The 20,936-nt window shown below is 39.6% G+C and overlaps 1 protein-coding gene across 1 annotated transcript in view; it reads left to right on the top strand.

The window, feature by feature from the left end:
* itfg1 (integrin alpha FG-GAP repeat containing 1) overlaps window positions 1-20,936 on the top strand; it is a 168,529-nt gene that overhangs the window by 125,471 nt on the left and 22,122 nt on the right. The window contains exons 13-14 of the mRNA XM_059351179.1: window positions 5,303-5,346; window positions 9,217-9,295. Coding sequence (XP_059207162.1) covers window positions 5,303-5,346; window positions 9,217-9,295 — 123 coding nt within the window. The remainder of the gene's footprint in view (window positions 1-5,302; window positions 5,347-9,216; window positions 9,296-20,936) is intronic.

Genomic DNA, 20,936 nt, shown 5'->3' with positions numbered 1-20,936 from the left:
CGCTCTGACAGTGTTATTTCCATGGGATGCCAGTGTGATTTAACTTTATTACATCTGCACTGGAAATTAAAATGTCACTAAAATCTGACGTTTGGTTTTTTTAATCACCTCAACACAGATTGCCATGCGCTTTAATGCCCCTCAAATGTGTCAATCTAGTTGACAGTAAATGCCTCATCCCACTTGTTCCCCAGTAAGAGAGTATCCTGACAATCAATTTCTGTCACACACTACATTCTTATTCAAGCTGCGTGACATTGTTTGTTCCTCTTGGTCCTTTCATGCACCAGCATCTTTCTCTTTCCCATGTGAGGTGTTTTGTAATTTGAGGATACATTTCACATTAGTATTGCTTGGGGTGTATTTTGAAGGTTGCTGCCAGATTAACAACAATGGCACAAGTTCACAGTTTGTGCTAAAGCCAACAGAGGTGCAGAGACTTTTTGAGACTGAGAGACTCTCGGAAGTGCTTTTTTTTTTTTACTCACTTCAGGTTTATTATATGACGTGTGAGCACACAGGCATAAAGAGAGAAAACGGTTATTCTCTATGTGTGAGAATAAAATGCAACACACTAAGGCTCTGTCTACACAAACACAGATATCTGTAAAGCTTTTTGTTTTTTTCCTGAGACTGGTCTCTCAAAAATGACCCCAAAGTTCTTTTGTACAAGCAGTAAAATACGACTTTTATTTATATTTTAGACTTTCTTCTGCCCTCTAGCAGATGTAATAACAATGAATGATGGTGAAGCGGAATTTAAATGACAGAATTCACACTTAGGGCGGGGGAAATGGTGGTGGACGGGTCGGACAAATGTCAGACTTTCACCCAGGAGAACGGGGTTCATGTCCCATATGGAAAAAAAACTAAACAAATGTGATCTAATCATCATTGAACGTCTATGCTTCACGCTTTGTGCATCACGTTTTACATTTATTTACTTTTTAAACTGTCTTTTATAACGCCTTACCAGGAAGTTTTTTGCCCTGAACTTTTGACGTTTAGGTTGAAGATCTTGTTGTTTTTGTTGATGTTTTGGCCTCTCGTCCACACACAGATATTGTAGGTTACTAAAACAGTTTGATGGTGCAAAAGGGAAGGAGACCTTCATCGGGAAAGGAACCTGATGAAGGTCTCCTTTACACTTGTCATTCAACTGGTGTGCAAAAGTACACTCTTTTAAACAAAGTGGAAAAATATCCTTTTTCAAAACTATCTGTATATATGTAGACACAACAAGATCTCCGACATAAACAACAGAATAGGTCGATTATCAATACCACCCAGGTACAGAGTACAGCGTTCTTAAAATAATTCAGTTTTATTGAATCTAGGCTACAAAACCACCACTAGACTAGGTTTAGGGCAAAAAACTTCCTGGTAAGGTTATAAAAGACAGTAAATAAATGTAAATAAGTGCCAGAAGTGAAGTACTTATGAGGATGACGGGACTTCTGGAAGTGACATAATTACGTAAAAATGTAATGCACGCTTTTGTTTTCAAACGGGACACGAACGCCGTTCTCCTGGGTGAAAGTCGTGCGTTTGTTTAACCCAACTATAACCCCTTTAATCCCAGAGGGGACTGACTTCAAACAAATAACAGTCGAATCCCTTTGCATTATTGATTTACAGTCAGTGACAGTGGTGCCTGTGGCCTGACCCCAAACAGTGTGAAATTCAAACAAGAAATGAATAATCTGATCCCTTCAATGTATTGATCATCTGTGTCCTTCACAGATGACTTTGGTCCAAAGCCTGTGATGTGTTGATGTGGTGTTTGCTCAGAGTTGATGAGCTGTATAATTACACACAGAGCTGTTTCTGGACACTGTGGTGCACAAGGCCAGCCTTTCACTGACACACCTATACGCTTTGATCTTTAAAATATTAAAATAACCCAATTATTTTTTCAGTTTCATTGAGCTTTATTCAACTTAACTCAACTTCTAGCACAGTGTATGTCCGAAAAAAGCCTTGGGCTGTGGGCACTGCAGTCATTTCTTTAAAGCCATTATGAAGTTTTAACACACTCATTAAATGATGAATGGTCTGTGGTCACTGCAGGTCTGTTTTGATATCCTTGACATGTAAACATTCTGTAGCCCTGTAATTTTCTAGAATACCTATGTGATTACTAAACATGGCTTGAAAAACGATGTTAAAGGACAGCAACAAAGCCTTTGATAAGAAATGAAAGTGTTTTTCCCCTGATGAAATTGAACTGAAACCTGTTCATCAAAGATGTTAAGTAGCAGCCTATACGCAGCGTGGTCAGTTAGGGTCAAGGAACAAATGTTTGTCTTTAATCGGAGCTCCATTTGAATTCTGCCTCAGGCATATAATTAATAAGCTTTTGAACTTCAAAGTAGCAAATTTGCCCTTGCCACACGTACGCCATTTCTTTTTAAATCAAAGCTTTGAAAGAAAAAATATCCTCTTGTTTATTCACTCAAAGTGGTGGCAGAAGGCAGGGACGGACTGTGAATGAAAAATGGCCCTGGACGTTTTGACTCGGAACTGCCCACCAAAACCCCCCGAGCAATACAACGCCACCCACACAACCTACACCACACTTTATGTAAAGTATCTGAACAGCATTTATCACCATAACTTCAGTTATATAAATGAAAGATGGAACAGTTGCTCTTAGGAGGAGGCTGGCTAGAAGTAGCACATATTGGCACAATGGGACTTGCTTCCTGTCTCTGACTTCTTTTGCATCTGTCCACTGCAGATGTACTATTCTTAAGCTGGATCAGTAATATGAATAAATCAGCATTTTATTATAACATTAAATGAAGAGTTTGCTGTTAATATAATGGTATAATTTGAGTATTATATTCATTTTAAGATGTTGGTTTATTAATATCATTCTAAAGTATGCTATGTACCACTTGTATAATATGAATTCCCACTAGACAATATAGCAGTTAAAGAAATGCAAGGTCTTGTTTTTTCCTTTTAATTATTGTCTTTTGCAAGAAAAATACATTGCATTGGTAGTTAGACTCAAACCTGTTGATGCAAAGTACTAACTTGAGAATAATAACAACCATTCAGCAATTCAAAAGTTTGCTCTAGCAGGTCAGCCTTTTTAAGTATTTTATGTATTGGACATATTATCGCCTTATTGTACACCCGGCGCAAAGCAGTTCACAGTGCAGGGCAACTGTAAGTGCTAGTTTCACATTCAAACAACTCTCATTTTCACACACAGTGTAAGTAGGAAATGGAATTGCGCCCATCTTTGCACCCATTGGTGTGTTGGTTTTAATAATGAGGTTTGGCTCAGGTGCTTTGCATCCTTGAGCCAGCAATAAGTAGTAATTGAGCAATTGACCAACAAAAACATGGTCTAAAGACCATGTCACAATATTTTGCTTCTGCTGTTTAAAGTATACTCAGTTAAATAGATTATTAGTGCATTTGCTCATTTGCAGTCAAGTCAAGTTGTTGATGGGACGGATGATTGGGAGACAGCGGAGGCATGGCGTCCACTCGTTTCTCCAATTTGCAGAATCTGCCATTTAAATACAAATGTGCCAATTTCAAGGGAACACGCCCAAAACACAATTTGGGATTATAAAGAGAATAAATGCAACCCCTTTGCCCATTGCACCGTACTACAAATGTAAACCTCATGGTGGCACCAAAGAAAAATTCAGGTGATCACCAGGGTTAACTGAATTCATCCTTTGGGAACCATATTTACAAAAATGAATCTAACAGTTGTTGATATTTCAGCCTGGACTGAAGCAGTGGACTGTTTTAAGGACATGCAGACTTTTTCATTTTAAATCCTAAAATTACAACACTACATTAGAAGTATACAAGTAGAAAATAGGCTTAATTTCCATCCAGTATTCATTTGATTGATCGATTTAATTTTCCTTCTGTATCTAAGTTTTACTTGTACATTGTGAGGTGTGCGAGGACATGGTGAAACTGGAGGTTGACTGTTGTAGATGTGCACAACAAAGAGAAAGTTTGAGATTTGCTTGTTTTTTGTGGCTCTTTTTGCTTCACACGGCATGCAGCAGAAATACAAATAGACTAAATGAAAACAGAGTGGGTTGTGTGTTTACACAAGTGTCTCTCAGAGATAGTTTGAATTGAAACGTTTAGAAAAGAAACAAAAGTATATTTGTTCCTTTAGACAACACTAGTGGTGTTTTATAAAAGAGTGTCAGTGTGGATTGCCCTTTAGACCCACTCTATTTGAGCTTTTTCTATTAGTTACCATCCATTAATGCTTCACAATGTGCTGCATAGTTATATAAATATTCCAAGAGTGTAGGAAAATCAATAGATGAACCACCAGTGTTGAGTGAATGTGGAGAAAAACAATTCAGGAGCTATGGACAATGAATGGGTGAATAAAAATCATGTAAAAGGGTTACATTCCACAGTTTGCTTTGAATTCCAGAGCGATGCCAGAGTCACATGTTACCTGCCACTGCTCCACATAACTTTACAGCAATCCATTTTAAAAAGGCTTTCTATAACGGGGAAAAGTACACAAAATTACGGTACTTACTTGTGTTCAGACGTGTTATTGAGGCCATATGTATAGTTAATGCCTGTGATTAACCTGTTTGTGGAAAATTAGTGTTAAAAAAACCAACAGCGAGGCTTCATCCACCCACTGACAGTACAATAGAGCCAGGGGCACCGTGGTGTTCCCTTTGAATGGGTGCATTGGGTTTGGCTGCTATTTAGTACAGCACCGGGTGCAGACCTTATTAACAGAGTATTGGGCTTCAGCGTGACTCCATCAGGCAAATCAAGGCAACCTAAACCCAGGACCCTATTAGTATGCTAATAAAGTCACTTCTCTAATGACTGATTAGCAATTCAGCGGATTTTGTCCTCGCTCCGCTTGTACACACAAATAAGTGAAATGCTCCCTTAGCATGCACGTATACACGCACAAAGTTAATAGCGTGCACATTTATTTTTTATGTTGGCAATTTATTTATAACCCTCCCTCGCTTCTTTCCTCGGTTGTCTCTTTTGTCCACGTTCACCTAGCACACTGAAAAGATTATTCAATTGTGTGAAATAAAATGTGAACGTGAGGAACGCTAAAGCACAGTAAATATGAATTATATCATGTCGGCCACAGTTGAGTCACTGTGTAAGAAAAGTGTGTTTCTCTTCAGGAGTTTGAGCCCCCTATGCTTCACACATGTTGGTATTCAGTAGAGTGGCCCTTAGGGTGCAGCTCCATCACAGTGTTGGACATGTAACACATGCTGAGCAACATGTCTGACTCTGGCTCCTCTGTCTTCCTCAGTGCTCAGCGGCCTCTGCTCCAATGACTGTCCTGAAGATGTCAAGGTAAGAAATCAGCCTTTGTTTTTCTCATGAAAGCATAAAAAAGTAAAGTTGTTTCTTATCTATCTGACCACTCAGACCAGGTGTGTCTCTCTGGGTGTACTGTCTTGTACCCAAAGCACTTATCTTTCCTTGCATACATCTTTATCTTCCTACAGAGTCTGTACTCAGCATTTTTTTAGCAGTAGGAGAGATATAGGCTGGAATATCCTGACTGCGGTCCAAACTTCGTGTCTATAGGGAGGATCAACTTTTATATTCAGGAAATTAAGGAAGGGGATTTGAATGGGTGATGTGTTTTTGAGCTCTAAGGCAGTATAAGCTCCTCTTTATATGTAAAGTACCTATTTTTTATTGCAGCTTTAAGAAATGAATAAAAATAAGGAAAGCACAAAAATAAATGAGGTTTTTGAATACAACAGCATGTGATTTCCACCTGTCTATACTATATAACACTAAACAATTTAGTAGCCTATGCTTTCTATACATTATGCTCTTCCGTATGATTGGCATTTTTAAATAAAATATCAGTATAAGGTGTTTTAATACAAGGGCAAATAAATGCCAGGTGTAGCTGTTTTGCAACTCCTGTCCTTGGTGAATATATTTTGGGGTTGGTGCTTGTTGTTGTTCAGGGACACTTTGACAGTTATGGAGTCTGCAGAGACTGGGTTTGTACTCATAATTTTATAATAACAGGTATCTCCTCATAGTTTGCCATCTGCTCACATACTGAAAGTTTATGAGGTATCCGAGGCTTCATGTCAGCGCGATGAGGCCAGACAGCGCTTATCAGTTTGAAACACACAAGCAGCAACAAGGTTAAATTTGTCCCTTTACAGAGGACACAGCTTGGCCTTAAAGTCCATTGCCGACTGTAGTTCATTAGGGAAAGCTTGGTCAAGAAAGCAGCATCAGTTCATACTTAAAAGGTACAGATACTGCAATATACAACTCACATATTCACAATTCAATAAAAAAGATTAGCAACAAAACATGGCCTTTGTATTACTTCTGTAGAAGGTATTGTCTCATAGCAAATCAGCCCATTGAAGGCTTTAGAAACCATAATCAGACAAATCAATTACGCCCCACCAATTTAACCTAACTAGCCATTAAGACTGAAAACAGCTTTGTGTGGAAATGTTGATGGGGACTTGTTGCTTTATATTCTAGTGAGAAGATGTATTCCAGGAAGGCCAGTTTGATTAATAGAGCATCAGTCTGAAGGCTTAACAAACACCAAAACACTTCACTGCAGTATATATGAGGGAAGCTTTTATCATCCACTGCAGCAACTATTTTATCTTCCAACCCAACATGCACCAGGTAAACAGTAGAAATATGCCATTAGTGCTACAACGTCATCTTCCAGGAATGTGCCTTTGTACATTTTGAAATGGACAAAGCTGGGCTCTACCAGAATCCATTGCATTGCATTGCTCAGGTGACCCTGAGACAGTGGGCCAGTTCAGTTCTTTGATTTTCTTACAGAGCTAATGTTGGTTTAGACAGAGCCTTACTACTAGGTCTTTCATCTAACTAAAATGAAAGGAGTCTATGTCTGTCCTTCAAATTTCTCCACAACAGATCCAATCATTCAGTCATACTTGGCGGTTGTATTACCAGGAACCCAACAGACTGCAGTGTCGAATATGAGCTCTTTAGATCTATTGAACATATTTATCAGTACTTCATGTACTTGAGTTTTTAAAAGGGGATCCCTTATTAACTGCAACACCACCGAGCAGCATGTTGGGCACAGCTCACTCTCTCTTGCTCGCTAAAGTACTTTCAAGAACAGATTGCAGCCAACGGAAACATTTCAAGCATCAGCGATGTAGCTTCCAAAATGAGCACTTTTGTTCCCGGAAATAGCCTGCTCCTAAATAGCTGTTAGCAAATGAAGCATATACTCTAGCATTGCTAGGAGATGCTACCATGTTATGGCAGGTGTACTGCTCACGGCCCAAAGAAGTGCAGTGTGAAGTTGTTTGGATGAGTGGTTCTTGAGAAAGCTGCAAGCAACAGTACCAGAGGCAAAGCAATCAGCTTGTACCAAATATGCAGACTGCACCAGTGACAGTAAAGAGTTTTAATTAGCTAAGCACCATATAGCAAACACTGTTCTACCTTTATCTGGTGGCTATGGCTCGTGATTTGATTTGCAGAATAACAGCCCTTTCAGACAACAGATGTGCATATGCCACAGGTCTAATGGAAATGCATCCAACACATACATCCAATCTATGCATTCAACCCATTCAATCAATCAATATCCATATATAACCAGGTAAAAAAAAAACAAATTGAGATTTAAAACCTCTTTTCCAAGCGTGATCTGGCCAAGACGCAGCACAAAAGCAAAATGGTTACGCTAAACACACAAGACAAGAGTTGGACAACATGATTACAGTGCAGTCACAAGATTCAATTGTCATACATGCAACATCTGCTACCCTGTTTCTTACTGTTCGCATAGAACCCCAGTCAAGCCATATATATAAGTCATGTGGACAGATATATATATATATATATATATATATATATATCTGTCTGTCTACACTCCCCCTCTCCCCTTGTTCGCTCAAGGTCTTTATAGTTGGTATCTTGAATTATTTTCCATTCCTAGAGGAAAAATCAGTTCACCTTCTTCTAACCCTGGTCAGTAATAGTGGAGGGTCATCTGACTACACTGACCCATACAGATAGCCTCATGACACACGACCCACATCACTGGGCCTCATGCAAGAACAACTGCCACAAACAGACACAGGAGTCTAGTTCTAGATTAGAACACAAAAATGTTATTGTATCAAGTCCTTTGTGTTGGTCTGAAGGGGGTATAAGGTTTGGTATGGAAAACATACCAATATGATCTTTTAAAAATAATGCACTGTTGGAGTCAGACCAGATTCTGGAGCAGTTAGCTTTAAGTTGCTTTTATTTACCCCCAAAGAGCTAATGTCGGATGATCATGTGCAGGCAGAAATGCGTCGGCCAATTGCATCTCTCCTTATATAACCTTTCACCAGTGTAAAGCCCTTTGCAAAACACATTAGCTTTGACATCAACAAGAGGCTGCTGGTATTAGAGTTGTTTTGGCTCTCTGTCTGTCTACTCTTCCACCCGCTTGTTGTCTAACTGAAAGGTATGATGAATGCAGGAGACGAGTGGAGCTTGCGGCTGTTTTTACTCCTCTCCTCTCCCATCCATCACCCCCTCTATCTTTTCATTTCACTCTCCCGCTCCTCTTCTTCTTAGTCACACCTCTCTTCCTCTTTCGTCTGTCTTTGAGCCCACTAATCTGCTCCTCTGTGGCTTTCTCATCCCTCTCTCTCTCTCTCTCTCTCTTTCTTTTTTTGACCTCATTTCTATTCCTTCCTCACCCGACCGCTGAGTGTCACAGCATAAAGGGCCAAGTCTCTCTCTCGCAGTGTGTATGTCTGCATGTGTAACAAGCTCGTTATTAGCTGATGTAAAGCGAAGGATGGCTCGACAGATCTCTTCATTAGTTGTCATCCTTTCGTAATGAAGAGATAAGACAACCCCTCCGTATCCGCCCACACAGGCACACAAACACGCAGCCGTCGCACTCGTTTACGCTCAGTCACATTCAAGCCAGCTAGGTCAGACATTTGCCATGTCACCTAGTGAAAATAAAACACAAAAAAACTGCTCAAGGTCACTGTGGTGACTACATGCCTGTCTGTCTTTCTTCCCACTCTCTCTCCTGTCTTCCTTTATTTCTCTTTCAGCCCTCCCTGCTTGTTTCTCCCTGTCCTCTTTCACCCTCACTGACAGACAGCTGATGTGAAAAGATACTTGAATACTCAGTTTTTTTTATTGGTGTTGGCATGTGTGTTTTTGCAGCCTTTTGGTGTCAACCAACCAGGTCCCTATGTCATGTACACCACAACGGACCCCAATGGCTACCTGAAAAACGCCTCAGGTAAGGAATTTCTTTTTTTTAATCTCTTTCTTATGGTAGCTTTCACTTCTCAGACTACCTTCTTCAGCGACAGAGCATAGCCACAGACACATTCATTTTCCTGTGAATGTCACTGCCTGAGCTTTTATACATTCACATCAAATTTATTAATAACTTAACCTCCTAACAATGACAGCTGTCCTTAGTCTGGCTGAATACCATAGACTTTGTTTTGAAGGATTTTTAAGAAAGCAGAGATGGCAAGACAAGGCGAGGGATATATTGATTTTACTTGTTTCTTTTCTTTTCTTTTTTTGTATAAATGAGAAAATAGCCTCTATGCCTCAAAGACAAAGGCTGAAGCAGAAAGGGCACAAAGACTGTAACTGAAGGGAGAATAAATCAGTTTGATGAGGCTTGCTCCATAATGCCTCTGGAGTGTGTTTACCTACTTTTTCATTTTTTCTATCAGTGTGTAAAAGTACAAATGCAGCTATAAATTTGTATTTTGTAAAAATGCTATACTAGCTAAATGTTACAACCACCAACTGTTACAGGAAAAGTTAATATTCAACTATTGTTTGTCTGGATTTGTATATCCCTAGGATTATTTTAAGATATTTAATGCATTAAAAGTGTACACAATTAACACAAAATAAAGTTCTAGGCTGTAGGGGGCAGTTTTAAAGATACAGTAAAGATGAGATGATAAAGATGAATTGGAACACTGATAAACTGCTTGCCAGCCTCATAGTAATGCTCCTGTGGCTGCAGTCAGGCCATGTAAGACCTCAAAACCACTGTGAACTAACCCTCTGATCTTGCCGGGAAGGGGGCGACCTACCACTCCAAAGTTAGGCCAAATTCAGGCGAGCAAAACTGCCGTGGCCATATTCAAAGGGGTCACTTGACCTCTGAGCTCAAGGTAACTGAATGAAAATGGGTTCTTTGGTTATCTAAAGGTCTTCCTTATTATTTATTTAAGTAATTAATCGTGATTAATCACAGCAAATTGTGTTGTTAATTACTTTTTTTTTAATCGATTGACAGCCTTATTAAAAAAAATGACTGCAAGATTTATTTTTACTGGGTCCAGACGTTAAGATCTGCCAACTCCTCAGAGTTGGCTAATTTGTCTGGCATTATGACATGAAAAACAGCAGTTTGTCATTATTAATGCGATCAATCCATTGAGCACAGTGGGTAAGCTATTGATTAGCCAAACTGTGCCCATAGGCGGGACTAACGCCATTGCCAGCTCTCGTCAAGCATTGTCAACTATGCACTTTTATAGACAGCATGTCTTCTCAATATAGCTTGGAATAACCAATATGTTGGCATGGCTACGCATCAGTATCAACTTAAAATGACAGTAGATTCAGGCAGATGCATTGGCCTCTAGTGATTGGTTCAGAAAAATCAAATCCCCCTCCCCCAAGGAAATCGGTTAGAGTGTTAGGCTGAAGATGGATACAGAGTGGAACAGGTTGACAATTCTGTCTGATACGAGGCAAAAGTTTTCCAGCACTATCAATCAAAAATTCAGCCTGGAGTTACTGCAGTGGCACTGTCTATAGGATACACTTTTCTCATAGTTTCTGCAGGACAACTGCAAAAAAATTCTGTAAAAGCTTGCACAGGAACACTGGAATCCTTTTTCCCCCTGCAGTTCCTTCCAAAGCAAAGCTATTCAACAAGCCGTAACTTTCTCATATAAGTCTAAGGTACATATCATTTTTATTTCTTAAAAGTGTTTTTGTTACCTTTTAAAAGCCACACGAGACTTGTGGATGTGTAGTTTTACTGCACATTTTGTTTTGCAGCCCTGAATCACCTGCAGTCCTCTTCATATTACTGTTACTTCTTTCAATAAAGTCCGTAAGGGTGGATAATCATTCTGCATGAAACTAGTTAGACAGTGTGATCGAAGTCAGAGTGCTGGAAGTGAATTTCTGTTACCCACTGAATTTTTTCATCTTTTTTCATCAATTTTCTGAAACCACTCCACTTCATGTATTCTCAAAGGGCTGCACCCTTCTGGAATTGTTAAATAGTCCTATCAACATCTGGCTGTGTTCTGCACAGGAACACACAAGGCATAATGTTGCTGGTAGGATGTTTTGATCACGATTCACCTTCTTACATAAATTATGACCTAAAATGTTTCCTAATGTCAGTGGAAAGCCCTGCCATTCTTACCTTACCACAGCAGCTGGACTCTTGCAATATCATAAGATCCTGCTAGAATTGTCGGATCACAAGATCAAATGAAAATCCATCTATCAGGCTTTAAGTAATGTGCTTGTTGTTCGGACCAATCGGCGTTCTGTGGTGTGGTTGTTATGCTAACCTGTAGGATCACTGGGTCTCCATAGGATGAGACATTTCTGCAATCCTGTGACCTATGAATATGACACAACTCTTCTACTTCAGACTAATAAGGATAGAAAGATGCATAGGTAGAGTAGGATAGATGCATGGAAAGATAAGATGGGACAGTGAGGACAGCAGTGCTGTGCCGTATTAGCCACAGTTAACCTAGTTGATGTTACACTGTGGGAAGGACACAGAGCTGGATGAGGACAAGATGCACTGACAGCCCGGGGGTCAGGGTTATATATAGTCGTGTGTGTGTGTGTGTGTGTGTGTGTGTGTGTGTGTGTGTGTGTGTGTGTGTAATCCCACTTTGTCAGATTTCATTGTTTCATTTAACTGTTGGCACAGTTGGAGTATATATATTTAAAGAAAGAGTAGACAGATCAGTCTAACATCATTATTATTTCACCACCATTAGACAGCTATAAGCTGTTGGCGGCAAAATACGACTGAAACTAATTTTCAAACAGCTGCAGATTTTTCACTTAGGTTTACTGTGTCCAAGTCCAAAACTTAAAGGAGAGAATTCACAAAGAATGGATTGCGGACACACGATAACACCATGAATTACGCATAAGTCTCAATGTTCAATTCACAAAAGATACTGCACTTATGATAGTGTAGTGCAAACACAATAACGTTTTGCTGCTAAGTGCAATTTGTCCTTTTTTGCTTCTGATTGTGATTATCCATGTGGTAAAGGATAAATTCGCTTGAAGCCAATGCGTCACTTATGAGAGCCCTAAAATAGCCCCGAATATAGAGAGGAAAGTAAAATATGTGGGCAGGATTTGGCGAAGGAGGAAGAAAGAAGAAATAATAATTTTTTTTTTTATGTAATAACAATATATAATATATATTTTCATTAATCTTTTTCAAAAATGCAGGAGAGTTTTATTCATTTATTTTTTAAACCACAACTGTCACTGCGTCCCAAAATAAATGTGTTTGAATGGACATATTTTATAAATCAGTTACCACTGAGTCTCTGAAGATGCTCAACTTAGCTGTAGCTGCATGTGACTGTTGACGCCGATTTTTGTGAACTTTTCATTTGCACAGAATGGAGCCAATTTTGCATCAAAAATATGCATATTACCTCATTTAAATTTGTGCAAAAAGCAACAGGAACACCAAGACACTAGGGACACAGTTAGGGGTGCATCTCACCCTTTGCAAGTGCTTTGAGGATTACCTGGTTTCTTTTTGTCTCATTTGTTCAGGTTCAGCAGCTGCAAAAGCTGCACAAAAATATCATACATAGCCCTGGTGACTTTAGCTGTCTTAAAGCATGACGAAGGTTTGACACACTTCACTGGTTTAAAATATACAGTGAAATGGGCACAGAGAGAAGCAGTGAAGAGAGAAGGGAGGAGGGCTAGCACCACCTGCACCCACGCCCACTCCACAGACGATGGAGAGTGATACAGAATCCCACTGAATGTGGAGGTGGTGTCAGTTTTAAAATCATGCTAAAGTGAGATGATTGTCTCCTTTTTTCTCTTTCAGTCTCAACTAAAAGAATTATTAAAAATTAAACGAAAAACGGCAGTTCTTTATGTAACAGAATTAGCCCTCTGAGACCCAAATAGAGCCGTTTTTACACGTATCTAATTTGCAAAACCTTGGGTAATGTTATGCAGCCTCCTCTCCCATCTGGGTAGGCTTTCAACAACATCAAGACCATTACTGAGGTTGGCCAGTAGTCTCACAGTCGGTGTTCCAGTTCATACTCAAGGTGTTGGATGAGGCGTAGGTGAGGACTCTGTGCAAGCCAAGCTGTTTGAAGTACATTATTGACTAAAATATTGCTGTATGCCTTTGCTTTTAGAGTTCCCTTTCCATTCCGCACAATCATGCATAACAATGATACCAGTGACAGTGTAAAAGGTATGGCTCGTATTATCCTCTGAATCAAACAGACTAAGGATTTTGAACTCTGGAAACCAAATTATAAGTGATTGGCGAAATCAATTTTTGTCGCAAAAATGGGAAAATCCCTCCGAGGCATTCAGAAAGGAGAGATGAAGCAGGATTGAGCATACTAGTGGGGCTGATGACTCATACCATTTCACTGTGAAGACCTTGGTTCGATTCTCATTCTCATTCATTTAATTTCATTTATTTAAACTCAAAGATCCCACACACAAAAAGAGAGATTCTGAGATTCTAAGAAGAAGAGATAGTCTTGATATTTTGTCCACTCAGCCACTACTTTCTGGAACCCAGTGTCTCCCCAGACAGCGTCTTTATGTCCCTGGTCTGGTGTGTTCTCTAAGCAGAATCCCATTAATTTAACATTAGAATATCCTGACGTATTACGGTCTGCCCATCAAAACTTCGGCCTATTTTTCCTGTGTGTGTGTTTGACTGGAGTGCATGCAGAGAGGAGGAGAGTGAGAGAGTAGCCAACGGCTTTGCCGGCACAACTCCCCAGACCCCTCATTTAACAGCAGCAAAGTGCTGCCAGGGAGCAGCATGTGTGTGTGTGTGTGTGTGTGTGTGTGTGTGTGTGCATGTGTGTGGTGATTTAAAGTGTATTTATTCTGTAGCTTGTAGCTCGGGGAACAGCCAGCTCGGCTGCCAGAGATGAGCAATGATGGGGTACACACAAGCACACACACACACACACACACACACACACACACACACACGATGTCTGGGCCTCTCCACTGGGGCCCAACGATCTTCACTTACCCTTCACCCTCCTGTAAGGGAGAGAGAGCGTAGAGGAAAGGAGAGATTATAATATGCTGAAAGATAGAGACAAGGACAGAGAAGACACAGCGTATGAATGGATTTACAAGAGGAAGGAAGGAAGGAAGGAGAGAAAGAAAGTTTGTTTTTTTTTTTTTTAAGGACAGAAATGGGTCAGAGATCAGGAGCTGGTCGGATGCAGAGAAGAGAGCAGTAGAAGTAGAGCAATCTGAGTCTCTGAGATACCTGAGAGAGACTCTGCTAACACACACACACACACACACACACACACACACACAGATATAGTACAAACTGTACAGATGTACAGCATATACACTGAGGCTTATTACAGTGATAATGCCATAGCCTTATCTGACAAGTTGAGGTCAAACAAGGTTTCTCTCCTACCCTTTTCTCTCTATCTCTCTCTGTGTGTGTGTGTGTGTGTGTGTGTGTGTGTGTGTGTGTGTGTGTGTGTGTGTGTGTGTGTGTGTGTGTGTGTGTGTGTGTGTGTGTGTACTCCATCATTGCTGACTCGTACAGCATGTATTTCACTTATTCTTCAGTCTACGTGTGCATATGTGTTCTGCAAGTGTCTCAGCATGCATGCACGCCTGGATCTGCTGACATCTGTCTCTTGACCTTGTGTTTGTGTTTATATATATCTTTGTGTGTCTATTGTGTGTTTGCATGCACACACCAGACAGTGGTGTGCCATGCCCCTTACTAAGCAGGTTGGATGGATGAGCATGAGCTGTGATTCTGACAACACCACACCTCATTATCAAGTAACTCCTGCTGAGACAGGCAGAGGGAGGGAGGGAGGGGGAGACAGGTGGGATGGTGGAGATGAATAGTTGAAGTTATTCATTAACAACCTTTTTATTCCTCTCTCCCTCTCGTTCTCGCTCTCTCACTGTGGACACTCAGAGAGACTGCACTGCCTTTCCCTCTGGGTTCCAGGTCACACAGGGTCATCCATTTATCTTTGGACGACTGGAGAACAGGGGGGCAGTCGATATTAAGACTTAAGTCAGCAAACAAAAACACAAGACAGGCCATTGATTTTGTGATCACCACGTCAGAGATACAATTTGATTTGACCTATCTAGAAACAATACCCCCTTCATTTCCACATTATTTTTTCTCAAAGGCAGTCATCTACTCTGCTAGAATAGTTGACTTTCTATTGTTTCAGGTAGCCCCAGTGCTTTGAATTTATTAGGGATATTGATGGCAGAGTGTGTGTCATCACCTTTTAATTTGGTTGTCTTGGGACTCACAGGACAGGAAAACAAATTAGGCTCATTTAAATGTATCAGAAGGGGGGAAACAATTTCTGGTCTATATGCCACTTTCAGGAGCATTACTTTATTGTAAATGTGATACCTCAGGAACCCTTTGTTGGAATTTATTCTAGTTAAACATCCACTTAGACCCAAGGATGAACTAATTAGAATTTGGTTGGTTATGCAGGGTTTGCTGTAGCTTACGATAACTAGAACTGAATTATTTAATTGAATCATTTTAACGACAGGATCATGGATACACATTCATTTGAAATGTAAAAATACCCACAACCTTGCTCTGCTTCCTGGCATCACCTCTGGCACAATGATTTAATCATTTTTAATGGATTGTACTGGGGTTTTTACAAGTCCTTCAGCAGTTTTTACCTGTTTGAGGGCTGAGTAGCTGAACAGAAAATAAAAATAGATCAGTCGTAAAAAAAAAAATAGAGATGAGCCACGCAGTGCCCACACGGGTCCACACGCCTTCCGTTGTCAGTATAACAGCTTCACTTGAATATAATTTGCTGCAGCAAACATGTAGAACCTCTCTGATCCTGTCATTTAGCCTTCTCTGTGCAACAAGCTGCCATGACTGGTTGTAGAGGGTGACAAAGTGATCTCAGCCCAACTTTTCTTTTTAAGGGTGACAAAGTGATCTCAGCCCAACTTTTCTTAATTCTTGGAGTCTTTTTATTCCATATAAAGTTAGATTATTAAAGTATATAACTTCTTGAAAAAAGCTTTGGTGATGAGGATTGGAATGCATTGAAAAGGAATAAAAACTTGGGTAATATATTCATTTTGATTATGTTAATTCGACCTGCTAATGAAATTGGAAAATTAGCCCATCTATCTAAGTCCTGTATTGTTTTGTCATATAATTTTGAAAAATTATGTTTAAAAAGACTGGGGCATTCCTGGGTTATATTAATTCCCAATTTATTATTTATTTGAATTTGTCTGAAATTGTAAATGGGTAGGACGTGAAAACATGAGTATTTTTGCGTGCTTTTGAATTTATTGGGAATAAAATGCTCTTTGATAAATTGAGTTTATATCCTAAGACAACTCCAAATTCTGATAAGATGGACATAATAATTGGTAATGATATTAAAGGTTTAGAGATATATAATAATAAATCATCTGCATATAGCGACACTTTGTGTTCAGTCCCGTCCCTTTTTATTCCTATGCATTCCTTTGCTGTGCGTAGCGAGATAGCAAGCGGTTCGATGGCTAATGCAAATAATAGTGGTGATAAAGGACATCCCTGTCTTGTAGAGCGGTTCAGTGGAAAGTAATCAGACCTAATATTGTTTGTTTGTTTGTACGGAGGCCTGAGGTTTAATATATAATAGTCTAATTAGGGAAATAAATCCAGAACCAAATCCAAACCTTGACAGGTTTGAAAAGAGGTAGTCCCACTCGACCCGGGCGAAGGCCTTCTCCGCATCCAAAGATAACAGTATCTCTGGAAGCTGGTTGTCTGTTCCCTGGGTGTAAATTATGTTAGATAATTGTCTGATATTGAAAACAGCTATCCATTTGATCTTTTTAATTTGATAGCTACTTGATCATTCCCATAAATATACTTTAATGGAAATCCAGGTATTGTCATTGCCAAGAGCCAATAACTAGATTTGCTTCTTTTAAGTTAGTGCCAGCAAGCTGCAAATTTAAATGGATCGAAAAACGCTGTAACACCAGCAGGCATTAAGAGAGAATGGTAACAACTCTGGGGTAGTTAGCTGTGTCCAGACAGGATGAGTACGTCTATGGAGACAAAGATTATAATGCATCGAGCGGGAACAGAAGAAAAAAAGGAATAGAGGGAGGACATCTGAGAGAGCAGTGACAGGAAGAGGGAGGACAGGGAGAGGCAGAAACAGAAAAGAGTGAGCACTCATAAGGAGGAGAATCATAACAGGCCCAGATCAATGTGGAGCTCTCTGCAGACTGTCCAATTAGGCTAATGAGTTCAGGGGATTAGCAACGGTTTGCTCACACACCCACACACACCGCACACACTCATTGTACATGCACAGCCTTGAAGAAACACATGTTCACCTGCAGCAACTCATCCACAAACATATTTATCATATCCTAACCTTTTATACACTTGGAAGATCCAAAACACCTTGGATGCAAATTCAAATGGTGTGTGTGTGAGTCGTGTTGACCTGTACATTCACTCGCAGCCGTTCATGTGGCTTTTTGCTACATCATGCTGATGCCTCAAGCAGCGCTGTAAAAGCCATCTTATTGCGCTTGACATCATACTGATCCCTGGCCACAGTATACCCCTGTCCTTAGAGACCTCATGAGTTCAATAGTGAGCTTTACCCTATTCTTATACCATTTTCTTGCACAGTGTTTGGAAGATAGGCTTGAAACACACAGAGAATTCACAATATGGGAGTAAGTGAAAAGACTAGGTGGAAGAGAGAAATGAAAAGGGTTGGAAGGGGTGAAAATGAGAGGGTGCAGAGGACCGAGCTGAAAGCCTCGAACAGGGTTGCAGAGAGGAAAGGAAAGGAGTGAAAAAGAGGAAGATGGGAGGAGAAGAGAGAGGAGAGATCAGCAAAGAAGAGATGGGAGGAGAAGGAAATATTGGTGTGAGAGGGAGAAAAAAGCAAGTGCAGAGGTAACCCTCTGCGGAGACATGGAGAATTACTATTGATCGAGCTTAGCATGCCTTTTCTCTTCTATTTTTCACTCCTTTGCTTCCCTCCTCCGTCCCTCTCCTCTCATCCCTCTCCTGCAAATCACTCCTCCATCCCTCCTCTCACTTTCATCTTTTCTCTTCCTCTTCTCAGCCTATGACCTCTCTTTTCTGCAGCCAGTTTATAGATACCATAAATCGACAGCAGACTGTTTAAGTTTTAAATAGTCTCAGTTATTGCCTGCCTGGCTGGTGATCTCAAAAAATCCTTTGATTTAAATGAATGAAACGCTTGTATGTGTCTTAATGTATCATTTACTTTATTACAGAGAGTGAACCTAACCTAAAGAAGTTAAAATATTTCTTTTTTTAACTTAAAACACTTCGTGCACAGCAGTGCTTCTCCCCAGGGAGCTGAGTTGGTGCAATAAAAACCACAGTAAAAATGTGTTGCTCTTTTTTGTTTTGAATGTAATTTATTGATTTTTTTAAAAAAAACAGGGTCTTTCTGAGTATCCTGGTGTGTGCTGGAACTTTACGTTTAAACATTTATTAGCACTAACTTTGTCACAGGATTCGTTCTCCTCCATTTGTTTTTGGATGGAGAGTTTTCAAAGATGCTGCCATCATCAGTTTGACCATGTTTTGAGCATGTTTATGGCCAGGATTTACAGATGACGATGTGAGTGTGATGGTCCACAACTTTGAACTGGACTGAAATATTTCAGCAACTGTTGGATGTTCGAGGCCATCCTGAAATACCCAGATCATCCGCTACACAAAACCTTTATGGACCAAAAAAACAGCAGTGGACGGCTCCTCTCTCTCCGTTGCAGGACGGAGAGATTTAAAAGATCACTCGCTCCTACAGCCTTCAGGCTGTCTCATTCTTCAAGAGATTCTACCAGACTAACTGAATTTCCCCTCAGGGATGAATAAAGTAATTTTGATTTGATTTGGATGGATTGTTTGGCTAACACAACCATGTCAAAGTTAGGATGAACTGTGAGTACTTTGGTGACGAGTTGACCCTTCATTTTGAGCCATCATTAGGTCAGAAGTTTATACTTTATACCTAAATATATCACCATCAGCCTGAGCCGTAAATTGTCTTTAATTCCAATTACCAGATGTTAGCATGCTAGTATTATGCCTGTTAAAACATCAGTAGTAGCATTTGTGAGCATGTTGTCATAGCATATAGCTCCACTATGCCTAATTACTGTCTCACAGAGCTGCCAGCATGGCTGTAGACTCTTGTTTGCTGACTGTCTATTCTGCCCTACAAAGCCTAACTGCAGTAACTACGCAAAAGGTAAAACTTAGAAAAACTGCTTTAAAGTTTTTTTTAACATGTTTTAACTGGCTAGCCAAATTGGTTATATGTAGATAAGTGATATGACATTTATTTCTACATGTATTGATGATGTCATTTTTATGCTTAAAAATCATGATGATTTATTTGACCTTTGACCCCAAAATCGTAGCTACTGCACTCTGGTTTTGCATTGCTGTAAAAGATTCTAATAGGAATGCAAAAACAGAGTGGAGTAACTATAATGTTGTCTTCTTTCAGCTTTTATATTTTGTTTTCAGTGAATAAACATTTTCAAATTGATTTAGTACTTTTTTACTTTATCACTATCTATACAATAATTTCCCTTTCAAAAACGTATAATTGATATTATTTTTATGTTTAAATTAGTATATATATATATATCTCCAAAGCAGACCATGGTCAGTGCAATTACTGATTGGTTTTGAGTTGGATTTTGTGTTTTTAAATAATTATGTCTCTGAAATAAAGCAAAATTAAAATCTAAAACAGACATCAAGGAGTTCATTTTTAGTTATAACTCAATTTTGACCAAAAATGTAGTTACTGCAGTTATGCTTGGTAGGGTAGTATATAACAGTGCAAATATCTGTGACAGCAAGGACCATTCAGGAAAATGCAGCTGTTTTATAATGTAATGATGAAAATTTAATTAAGTTCAAAAGCCCACCAAAGTAAGCTTAACTTCCCTAAGCGACCTATTCTCTACATCATGGGAGTTTTAAAATCTTGACTGCAGCTGTACTTGGAGAAGCAAATGTTTTTAAATTCACCCAACACTGGCTGAGAAAATATTATTTTTGGCATACTGTCATAACTTTCTATTTCTTCTACCCGTCTTGTTGTTGCCAGATGACATTCTGAATGACACTACATTGCATTGAAAATCTCCATACCAAAAAGTCACTTGGTTTTGTTGGTTAGTGCTGTTGGCTCCATTGGGTGGTGAGTTTTGTGTCCAGAGTTTCTCAGAATAGATTTATAAATGCTTCTTTTCTACTGAATGCACAGAGACAAGGGCATCTCTATGTGGGCAAGTTCACAGTTAATTAAACTTTTAATTCAGCCTTTATATTAGTCATGATTTTGTTTGTTTCTTTGGATTCTCATTATCTACTAGAGTAATGTTTGACACATGGACTCTTGGGCTAAGGACAGAACATTTGAAGAAAATCAGAGTGAACCTGTTACTTCTATTTAATTTTTTAGTAAGGTCAAACTTGGATGATGACAGCTGTCTTTAGGTCTGGCTGCTGTCTCTCTCTCTCACTCTCTCACTCACTCACTCACTCACTCACT

The sequence above is a fragment of the Centropristis striata genome, chromosome 2, assembly GCF_030273125.1.
Source record: "Centropristis striata isolate RG_2023a ecotype Rhode Island chromosome 2, C.striata_1.0, whole genome shotgun sequence".
Lineage (NCBI taxonomy): Eukaryota > Metazoa > Chordata > Actinopteri > Perciformes > Serranidae > Centropristis > Centropristis striata.
This window is presented reverse-complemented; position numbering and strand designations above follow the sequence as displayed.